The sequence below is a fragment of the Halictus rubicundus genome, unplaced genomic scaffold (genome assembly GCF_050948215.1).
Source record: "Halictus rubicundus isolate RS-2024b unplaced genomic scaffold, iyHalRubi1_principal scaffold0083, whole genome shotgun sequence".
Classification (NCBI taxonomy): domain Eukaryota; kingdom Metazoa; phylum Arthropoda; class Insecta; order Hymenoptera; family Halictidae; genus Halictus; species Halictus rubicundus.
The window spans coordinates 422,818-434,851 of record NW_027488624.1 but is presented as its reverse complement, the minus strand read 5'-3'; the positions used below and the strand labels follow the sequence as shown (position 1 = coordinate 434,851).

Below are 12,034 nucleotides of genomic sequence, written 5' to 3'. Positions count from 1 at the left end.
ATTCGTTTAGTAATTAAGCTTAGACCAGTAAGTTGTTTTGCATCACGCACCCAGCGTCCACTTATAGTTTCTTTTCTTTTCTTTCGTGTACCAGGCCGGCCGAGAGGCGGATCCGTGTGTCGGACCGACCCGGACCGGACCCACCGGCAATCCGGGAGGAACCTAGTTACTCGAGTTGAATAAATATTCTTTTGTTTTTCACCGCAACCAGGTATTTCACTTATTCACCTGTTCTCCTCCCTCCCCAAAGAACCCTGGCCGCTGAGCCAATCCGGGGAGGGCTTACCCGTCTCGCTACGCTTCCCGTACGAGACGCGTACCGTTACACATTATTATTAATTATTAATTATGACATGTATGAGGAAAGTTTCTACGGTAATCACAAGCGTCACGAATCGCGTGTAACCATCGTTTCCGAAGCACGTTCATACCGCTCTTTATGACATTCCAGAAAGACACTCGTTGCCGCGACATACGAGCAGATCAAATTTTTCGAATACAGAGGCAACCAATTAAAAAGTTCGTTACTCGGAATAAAGAAGACGAGACTGGGGGTAGCTCGTCGTCGGGAACTTTTAGTTGGAAAACTAAGAGTTAATTTAGAAGAGGCTACCGACGAGACAAAACACGACAACGCTCGTACTCAACCGCGCCCGGGAATATAATTAAGTGCGACACGTTAATGCAAATTACTTCGTACCAGTAACTTCGCGTTATTCATTTACTCACTCATCCAAGTTACATTTCTATGTAATTGTTCCTGAAACTAGACATTTTTCATTTTCGTAGAAAGTAGTTCTTTGTGATTTTAAAACGACATTTTGAATGACTGTGTTGGCGAAATACTTTGTCGTGTGGTCCCTTATATAGCCTTTAAAAAACTCGATTAGTAGACAAAGTCAATTTAAAATTAATTCAAATCACGAATTTTGCATAAAGCGAGTTTATACACTTTTATTGTACGTGTGTAGCTTTTAATAAGCCTTTGTTATTCATTAATATTTAATTGTGCGCATTGCTTGTACTTCATGAGAATTATGGGATATCATTGTTACAAAATCATTTATACAATATCAATAATCTTTTTTTTATTTAAAAATTTGTATTCCACTTCTGGTAAATATTTATGATTTTACATAGAACTTGTGAAACATTATTTTCCAAGCAATAGTACTAATAAAGATTTATTAGTATTAACTATACAACAAAACTAAATGTTTTAGAAATATGAGATTATTTTTATTTACTAGTGGAAGTGCTATATCTTTTTAGTTATAAATGAAAAGTCGCTTTAGAAGGAAAATTGATCTGGTTAAATAATTATTACTCTGCGTGTACAGTTGTAATTATATTTACAGCTTCAAATAGAGACAACATGATTTTATTTTGTATTGACGTTGTTTTGTTAAGTTATTCAATAAACGCCCTGTAGCTTTTGATATTCGATTTCATCAATCATCAGCTGTCATATTACAAAGTACCACTGAGAAACTAAGCGTACGTTGTTTTTGTGGAAGCATTTAATCATATTCGGGTTGGTGGATATGGTTCCTGAAATTAATTCTAGTCTGGCTTTCACGTTAACGCGCGCACAGTTGTGATTGACCCAAACTTGGAAATGGTTGTATCGTGTTGTGCGAAATGCACAGCTTTATTCAATTATAATTTCTCGAAGCGAATGTGTCATTGAAATAAATGCATTGTACTGAATCTAAAATAAAATAACCATTATGTTTTACTTATTGCATTCGATGAAATTTGTTTATAACAAGACGACTAAAGAATTGTTTAAACGGTTTTATAACTGTTTTCATTTGTAGCCTTTTTACTGGCTGACTATACAATTCCGAATGCATACAAAGACATAATTTATTTATACCGATATAACACGACTCATCGTCATAGAGACATTCGTTAAATAAAGAGAAAATGAAAAAAATCTGAAAGGTGATGGCGAACTTTAATGACGAATTAACTCGTCACTTCCAGTTAAAAGGTTAATTAAAAAATTCCTTATTCATGAGTTACATAGAATTCTATTTGTATATTAATTCACAAGATAACGTATAACGTAACTTTGAATATAATACATTTACACTTAAAAATTTTGTTAAAGTGATGACAATTTTTACATATACCTATATTCCCTATATTAATCTATGTGAAAAATCTTAGTCAAAGTGGAAGCACTGTATACTCCGTAAACATTAAGTGTATACGCTAAGAGTTTCTGAAAAAATGTGTTTTAAGAATGAAGTAAATATGTTCTTTATGCTAATTTTGCTTCCTCTTTTATTATATAGTGACCTCTAGCTTTTCAACACTTTGTTATTCTTGTTGGTTCTTCTCAAGGCAAATATAGAATGGAAATTTTGCATACCAGTTATAGTTATATATGTTGTTTCATGATTACAAAATTTAATATTCTTATTTGAATGACTTTAACATAGTCTTTGGATATTCTTTTCAATGTTTATTGTACTTTGTAAATTCCTGAAAAGTATCATCAAAATACTTTTCAACATTCATAACATAATCTACATATGAAAATATGTCCTGAAGAAAGCTGTACTTGATAAGTAGTGAAAAATATGATGTGATTTTTCCTAAATAGCAATTTTTAAAACAAGGCTAAAAAATTTTAGACAGTACCACATTTTCAACTGTACTATAAAAATATAAATACTGTATACATAAAATTTTAATATAATTGTGCAAACACTGTTAAAGTCAGAAAATAATTTATAAATTCATATTATATGATTTTACACGATATAATAATTACTCTGATATAATAACAAAAAGTAATTTTTAAGGTGAGAAAATGTCTGATTTAACAAAGATGATTCACCAAATTAACAAATTTTACTATTGGGAGAATATACGTTCTTGTCGAATATTTTATGAAAGATACCGGTAAATAGAAATTATTTTATGTTACGAACCGGAAATCCTACGGATTCGCTTATATTTATTTAACGGTTCATTTTAGAGGGCTTTTTGAAACGTAGTTCTCTTTATAAGACCTTCACCCTTGATAAAGTGGAACTTGAACATTTTTGTGACATATAATTAAAAAAAAAGAAATATATGCAATTTCCTGTAAAATAATATACAATTAAAACAAAGTAAGTTCCGCAAGTTCAAAAAAATTCATATTTTTCGTTAATGTTCGTTGAAAAGTTAGTTAGTTTTCGATACAGTCAATACTTTTTATACATATATATAAGATATTCGAGAAAAACGATTTTATGAACATTTAATTAATTATTTTAATGTTTAATGGCCCGGGGCACGTTATCCCGTTATTCGCAGGTGTTCAAACTATGCACAGTTTTTTTTTATTAGTTAGTACATTCTTGGGGAGAGGGGAGCATAAACAAAATTCAAAAGTCGAAAATAAGAGCCACCCTGGTATGGATCCTATGAATGAACAAAATATTGTACATTTGTAAGAACTTCAAATGTATTTGGTATCATTTTATAATTAAATTGAATCATCTACCTAGTTCTTGTGAAGATAATGGTGCTTTTCTTAAAGTTTAAATCGGAGTTTAAATTTGTCCCATCTTGTGACTGGCCATTTTCCATCTGCGAAAGGAAGTAAAAGAAACTGGAGGAGTTGGGTAAGGGATTAAGACAAAATAAAGGTTCGACAGAAAGTTGAGGGAGGGCTTAGACGATAGAGAAAAATAGAGAAAATGAAAATTAGTAGAATGGTAAGGTAGAAATCTCAAAGTACAGTGAGAAAGAAAATCGTGAAGAAAGTATCGATGAGAGAAAGAAAGATTTAACAATGATTCTATGATTCATGTTCTATGATTCTATGATTCTATAGAATGACGAAGCGATGTTTTTGAGATCTTGATGCTAAAAACAAAGAAAATAAAAAAAAAATTACAATCAATTAAATTTGGTATCTATCTTTTTTATAATCAACTAATATTGTACACTGGATATTTATTTAAATTTTAAAAGAATTGAACACACTGGATCTCTGAAATGGTGAATTAGTGGCGAATTATTGTAACTCTATGTGCATTTGTTATGTCAGATTATTCTCACAAACTGTACACAGCTGATCAATAAATAAAAGTGCATATACCATTTTTAAGTGATGTATTACAAAGACTTTATTCAACTTTGTGTTCTTTTTACATCTAAAAATAAACCTTTAGATTAAATTAATTAGATTTTGTGTATTTATAGAATATGTAGTTTGTAGAGATTTATTGTTAGTAGAATTTCAAGTTGAAGACAATTCAATAAAAATTTAATCCTAATAAAATAAACAAATTGTTGATTTCATTGTTTTAGGATGACAAAGTGTATAAGAATCACCTAACAGGTATTGCAAAACGATTTTGGTGTTCGACAGTGTAATCTTATATTACAGGTAATACAGACGAATTATTTTCCTAGACAAACAAATATGAAAATTCATAAAAAATTTACATAGATTTTTTTACATTTGTAAGAAAAATTCGAGCTACAGACAGTCAATAATAACTAGATCGCTGATTTTATGCATTTATGACAAATTGGTCGAGTACAAACCTGAAAAGGTATTAGATCATTTTCAAGTAATTCTTCTATTATTTTTGACTTTTTGAAATTTACCAATTTACCTTTACTTTCCTACAATTGGCCTGGGCAATTTTTATTCTGAATAAAGATCCACAATCTAATAATAACTTCCAGAAATTTTGTACTAATTTATCGAGAGTGATTTCTTACAGTAACCATTTAATCACACTAACCTATATTAATATAAGCCTCACCCTTTTTCGAGTATTGGTGATCGAGTGTACGTACATATGTTTGTACGAGAAAGACATATTTTTATGACTTCCACTCATTAAACCAAGTCGAAGTCTACCATGCGAATTTGCATATATACCGTACCCTCACGCATACAAAGCGCGAGTAAAGAGCTTCCGTGGCGTAAGCCAGCCGAATATCCGCAGTATAAATCGCCGATGCATTAGAAAGTCAGAAAAGGAGTAAGCGAAATATATATTCCAACGATAATTCGATAAGCTGCTTCGTATTCCCATTCGTTCCTCCATTTCGTTTCACCTCGATTTTTTTCTGGCCCTCTCCTCCCTTTTTTTCGTAATATCCACAAAACGCATAAACTTCCAATCTGTTTCAGTAATAACCAGAGTAAACGATCGGACGTGACGTCACTCGGTTCGAACATCGGTAAGCCGGACCGGTTTGGAATTGTCGAGCACCGAGTCGATGGTAGGCGGGTTCTGATATTTAAAGCGGACAACAGATGTCCGGCCGAGGTCGGTGGCCATTACACGTTAATGTTGGACTTTGTTTGCCTTAAAAATTGATGCTGGCCATACTAGCCTTCCTCCCCCTCCCCAACCACTGTTTCACCCTTCCGGCCCCGCCGACCATTGACTCTTGTTGCTTCCACGCTATTTTTCCATTGTGCATTCCCACCCGCCATCAAATGAAAATCGGTCGATATCTGCATGTGCGAAACCAGTAGGTTTTGGCAGGGATCGTCCGGGCGTGAAATTCTTCGTCGTCTCATTTCGTATTTACGAAGGGGATGACCACTTACCTTTGAAGCGTCACGCGGCACTTGAATGTTTAATCATCCGATTAATTGTCTGTTTAAACTGTTCGGCCCGGTCTGGTCTACCGTTTCAGCACGGTGTTTATTCAAGGACATACTATCTATGGCGGAACACACTCATCTTTAGGCTACTTTGAGTCTTGGATTGCATAGTAACGTTTAACAAACTTCTCAACAGTCATATTTGATCGTGGAACGTGCTGGACGTGCTCTACGCTCTGTTATTGCTGTAATGCAACCGTATTCATAGCAATGTACTGTTTAGCGTTCTCTAAATTGAGTTCAGAAAATTAGATAGGACTGATGCAACTTTTATCATTTACAGTGGGGGATCATATAAACTGTGGATTTTATGCATTTATGACAAAAACTTCACTCTTTGGGACCAATAAACACGCATAACTTTCGAACTAGTGAATTTGACGCATTAAAACTTCGATTTTTAGCATTTTCAAGTCAAGATCTACAGGATAATAGAAAGGAAGTTAAAAAATTTTGGTCCCAGAAGGTGAAGTTCAACCGAATTTAACCCTTTCGTTACCATGGACGAGATATCTCGCTACCACTATGTCGCGTGTGTATAACGCTACGGGCGATATATTTCGCGTCAAAACGGTCGTTACTCAACGTCATGGACGAGATATCTCGCGTTGCAGTTTCTGTTTCGTGGTCCTGTGGACGAGATATCTCGCGTATCGTTTATATGGTATCCTATACTAGAGAATCTGGTACAGACCTGAACATTTCGACGAACATTGCGCCGAACAGCGCGCCGAACAGCGAACGAAACGCAAAGTCGACATTCATTTCGGCGCGATTTTGCGTTTCAGACGCTGTTCGGCGCGCCGTTCGGCGCGATGTTCGGCGCGATGTTCGGCGCGATGTTCGGCGCAATGTTCGTCGAAACGTTCAGGTTTGTACGAGGCCTTTGATGTACGTCGAAAAACCGACAAGCGATGGATCGACCGCGCGCACGAACGCAAACGGGTGGTTCCATTTAAAAAAGTCAAGGTGACCTTGATATCTTTAAAAAAATGACATAAAAACAAAATTTTTTTTTGGCATCGTGTCAGCTCCATTGTACCATTCAACTTTGTCCTTACCATATTTTACATACCTTAAGAAACAACGAAGATATTTGAGGTGCAAACGTTAGGTGACTCACCCTGTACATCATTACGTGTGAAAACAAGATAGGAAAAACCTTCCTGACGCAAGTATCTGTTACTTCTGATAATCATTAAATCTATAAGTTCATGGTTAAAAAATGGTTGAAAAATAGAACAAGGGCTACTATTGACTGATAAGTTCGTGTTTCGATAAAACGACCGTTTTGACGCGAAATATCTCGTCCGTAGCGTCGTACACGCGACATAGTGATAGCGAGATATCTCGCCCATGGTAACGAAAGTGTTAATATGACTGGTACATTATATACAACCGATTAAAATTATTAACAGAAAGTATAAATTTTTATGAGACCCCCTTTTCTCGTAATTGATTCTGTCAAATTTAATTTGGCATAAAGTTCCGCAATCAAACAGTAATAAAACTATTAGAGCTACTAGCATAATTTGACGAATTTATATTTAAACAATTCATTTTTGTACGCAAATATAGCTACACTGAAATCTTTTTATTTTTGTTAAGTATTTTGGGAAGTATTAATGTGCAAATATTTGTTTAACAATACTGCAGGCCACATTATAAAGCGATGTAACCTTTCCTATACAAGCTTTCTTCTCAACAAAACTATTGTTAGTATTTTGCGGTGATCGTACCTGTAAATTTTTCATAATTCCTATTCGTGAGACAAGTTAAGCGTGATATACGATTTCTGCACCCAACGAAATTATAATTTCCATTAAATATAAGGAAAAAACATAAGTTGTAAGAATTCTTTTTTGCAATATCTGTGGCAATGAAAGAGTTAATCAATTTTATTGAAAATTTGTTGAAGGATTAGTTGAATATCATTTTCCGAAAGACATCAAAACAGTAAAGGATAAATATAATAGAAATAAGTTGATAAATTGTTGCATTTGTTAGTGTATGTTGGGCATCTTCACTCAAAAATCAGATTACAAAAATGATGAGTTGTTGGATACTTGCACTTACATTTAAAGAATCATATTATTCACACTACCAATGACAGATTTTCGTCAATAAAATTACATATGTTACGTGTGAAATGGTGTTTCAACTCCTAGCTGATAAATCAACATATTGATTAAAATGAGTACTACTGTAATTAATATATTTTGTTCCAGACTTTTCATATAGCGTATGTGTCTGTGCGCAAGTAATGCTATTTATAAATAATAGGAAGGCAGGCATTATAATGCCTTTGTCACGTGTCATGCGAAGGCTTAATAGCGATAAATTTATAAATTTAACATTGGATTTACGAACATTTTCTGCCTATATTTACTGAAATACGTATACAAACGCATATAATATGGAAATATTCGAAATAAAAAAGTATAAATAATACACATTTCGCTGATTAAAATTTACGTAAATCCTCCTTGATAACCCAAATGGATTCTGTGATTCTATTGTTAAAAATTGTATTGCCTATAGGGCACCTTACGAATTGTACTTGTTTATAGTAGCTCCTTCGGTAGTGGCATAATTTACCATTAGTCAGGCATCTCTCCTATTGTACCAAGTTATACACTGGCGGGCAAAATAAAGTTTCAATAGTAACGATCACAATTCTTACAAACTGAAATTTTATTTTAAAGCAGTAATGAATTTTTTATAAATACTTACATTTTATAAAATAATGCAAACGCTCAAATTACAAAAGGGAAAGTCAGCGAGCAATGAGAGGACGAGTAAACACGCGTTCTTTCGACAAAAAGGGGGTAATTGGATGACAAATTGGCCAATGTTCTAGTCTGCCTTGAAATAAATACCATCGACGAAACGCTGGCGCAGCGAAAGAACGTCGCAGCAAATTGTGCAAGTTAATTTCGAGCGGGCGAGAAATTTTCAATCGGTCGGCAAAAATCATGGAGGCGAAATACTAGAGTTTGGCGACGAGATTACACGCCCGTAAGAACTTGGCGTCTAACCGGTTAAATAATGTACCCCGGGTAAAACGGGCGAAAACCCGGCGTTGAAATCAGAGGAGATAAGTATCTTTCGCTACCACAACCCCCCCCCCCGCCGCGGTACCATTATCGCTATCTTGTGTTACTGGCTGCTTCACTGCCACCGTCTAGAAATGTTATAGTATTTGCCTCCAGTAATTATTCGTTTCTGAACGGGCTCCTCATAGTTTACCAGTCGCGTTGGTCTATCGACCTACTAATTACATCGCGCCGTAACGTTTGCAATTTTCTTGGCCTGGTTTCCGCCTGTATGAAGCGGCACAGCCCACGAGAAAATATTGATGATAAACTCACCATTCTTACGTTGAATGGTTATTTCGCTGATTGCATGCCAGCACAAATTGCATTAACCCATTGTGATTTGGCTCGAATAATGGTAATATTTTTAAGGAGATAGTCGAATTCATTCCGCTCCCCGGGTTCAATTACTTTGCGTATTTGCTTCCTATGGATCAGACTACAAGATTTGTTTTCCGTGGAATTTACGGTTCAGTGATTTTATATATAAAATATGATTCTTGAATTTTATACACAGGGTGATTACCACATATTATCATTTCGAATTTACATGATTATTTATTATTCGTAGCGGAAAATCGTTCACGTAGAGTTGAATGGTATCAAGAGGGGCACATTCTGACAATAACAGATTTTTTTTGTAGGTGGACGTGCAGAGAACATATTAAGGTCATTCACTCATTTTTAAAAATGGAAACATATTTTTTATTGCACCACTTAATGTATCTTAGTTGGTTTTATACAACTGACTTGCTTTAACAGTGATTAATAACGAAAGTGGACGCACGAGTGCGGGGTAAACAAAATATATAGCTCCTAGCGAGGACAAATGAAAAGAAGAAGCGAGAAAGTATATTTCACGACTTTTGTTTATAAGTATATATATATATTTGTTTTAAATTTCTGTTCGCTTTGAATTACTAATATTACTAATATTAGAAACATTAGATTTTATTAAATATTGTAGTTAAAAATGTTTGTAAAGTAATGTAAAAATTATACTTTATTTCTTAAATATCTATGTGCTTAAATTACAAATGTAACCTATCCTCAACGTTAAAGTTTCGAAATTTGATAACAAGATAGAAAACCTAATATAAATAAATAAATTAATTAATTAATTAAGTATTAAGGTTTATTTGTGTTACGTGTTTTATTAAGTGTTTTATAAAGTCCCTATTAAGTGTTATTTCTTATTTTCTATCTAGTTCTCTTCATTCCTACCTAGCATGTATTTGATGTCAGTAATTAGTATATAGAACATCATATGTTTGACAATTCGGTGGCAAATATAGTTCATTTATCACATGCCATAGCGATGAAACAGCATTGCCAACGAAATTATTTTCGGCTTTCTCCTTCAATTAATTTATCCTAAAATCCATGTAAACCACAATGGTGGGAATACCCTACAATTATCATAGAAGTGACTTACTAATTCAAAGGAGACCCATTACCGCGGCAATAAAATTTTACTAAGTATTTCAAAACCGTTTTTCGAAGAACAAGAAATTATTGTGACCATAGTCAATCAACAACATAAGCAGCCCCGGTTTTGGAGCAGTTGCTGATACCGAAGTTACAGTAATCGAGTCACGAATTCAATGAGGACGACGTCCGCCGTGACACCTAATATCACGTTAATGCAGTTAAGTACTTACCGATCGAAGTCGCCACCGTGAGAGAATACAAGAATGCTTTGGCGAAGTTCCATTCGTACTCTGGGGCACGTCGCTCGGTCACAGGATCGCTGGCGGAACTTCCAACGTAGGTCCCGACGTTCTGGGTCGCCTTCATGTCCTCGGTGATCCTCTTCACTAGTTGTTCCTGAAAACGTGCGATCTCCTGCGCGGCCAGCCTAGTCCAATTCTCACGGTAAAGAACGTTCAGGCTCTCCGTGATTATCCAAATGTTCTCCACGGTCTTTGCTCTGGCCTCGTAATTAACCTTAACACGAGAAAACGTCCCGTTGAAATATTGCACACTTAAATCCAACCGAACGTATTTTAAATCTAATTCCTAACCCATCGCGCTCGGAGCTATTTTAATTCCAAAACCAAATTTTTCTTCCGACCCAGAATATTTCCATTTTACACGATTTTGTTCATTTTATTCGTACGGCACTGATCCAATTTACACGCACAATACTGAAATGTTTACTAGTTTATAAAATAGGAATTTAATAATGTAAGAAATATTTTGAATAATTATATGCCCATTTTTAGTGGCAACTCAGAGTCGCCACTCGAGTGCGAAGGGTTAACTTAATTTTAGTTCTCAATGAGGTTTATTTATAAAGTTCCCTGTCCTTACAATAAATGAAATAGGCTTCGTAGTGTGAATGTCCTACAAAATTAGTCTACTGACTAGACTGCTGATCTTAGTAATAGAAACTTATTTCTATTTTTAATAGTTTTAATAGGTCAGAAGTGATGTAACAATATCCGTAAATTCTTCTCATGTATTTATCACTTTATATTCCACCCCATTCTTGTCATAAATGCATAAAATCCGCAGTCTACCAATGACAAAACTTTTTAATTATTTTATTAAGAATCTTTTACCAATATATTCGCGACATTTTTTTTATTAAAATGAGTCCAAACATGCTATAATTTGAAGCATATCCGCTTGTTCAATTGACGTTTCAGTAGAGCCTCGATTATCCGAACTGATGATATTTGAATTCTCCATTATTCAGACACGTGGTACACATGTAAACAGTTCAGTCCGAAGTGATTCGTGCACAACAAAATTTATTGTATAAATTAGTAAAGATTTGACAGAATGAACGCGCAACTCCACTGACTGGTACTAATCGATCGGTAATAATCGAGGTTTTACTGTATCGTCAATTATATAAGAAAATATAATCCAAATTGTGTCATGTTTGGTGTCATTTCAATCAGAAAAATATCACAAATATATTGATAAAACTTTCCTAAATAAACTTATTAAAGAAAAATATTTCATTATCAACAAACTTTATGAAGAAGTAACATTTTTTAAAATCAGAGTCGTAGAAAGTAGCATTTTTACCTATTTTAATAATTTGTTTATTTCATATTAAAAACCGTATTTTACGAAAATAGCTAGGTGCCATGTGCCGTCCTGTCTGATACCTACACGGTTTTGTAATGAACAAAATTTTATTCTACGACATAAAACGACTGCCACAATTTTCGAAAATGTAGAGCATTTTACTATAGGTAAAATTTTGAGAGCAGTACGTCTTGAAGAATTAAATTTCTAACAAAAATAAGAACTGTTCATGACCATTGAATTTTAATCTCCACTTGGG

General features: G+C 34.3%; 2 protein-coding genes and 1 long non-coding RNA gene across 3 annotated transcripts in view; 1 reads left to right on the top strand and 2 right to left on the bottom strand.

Annotated features, from left to right (window-relative positions):
* LOC143363646 (uncharacterized) overlaps positions 1 to 12,034 on the top strand; it is a 381,899-nt gene that overhangs the window by 200,595 nt on the left and 169,270 nt on the right. The gene's annotated exons all lie outside the window — the stretch shown is intronic.
* Positions 1 to 12,034, bottom strand: part of LOC143363642 (uncharacterized) — a 255,622-nt gene that overhangs the window by 167,458 nt on the left and 76,130 nt on the right. The window lies entirely within an intron of this gene.
* Positions 1 to 12,034, bottom strand: part of LOC143363641 (potassium channel subfamily K member 6-like) — a 157,155-nt gene that overhangs the window by 133,699 nt on the left and 11,422 nt on the right. The window contains exon 2 of the mRNA XM_076804201.1: positions 10,395 to 10,680. Within this exon, the coding sequence (XP_076660316.1) occupies positions 10,395 to 10,680 (286 nt within the window). The remainder of the gene's footprint in view (positions 1 to 10,394; positions 10,681 to 12,034) is intronic.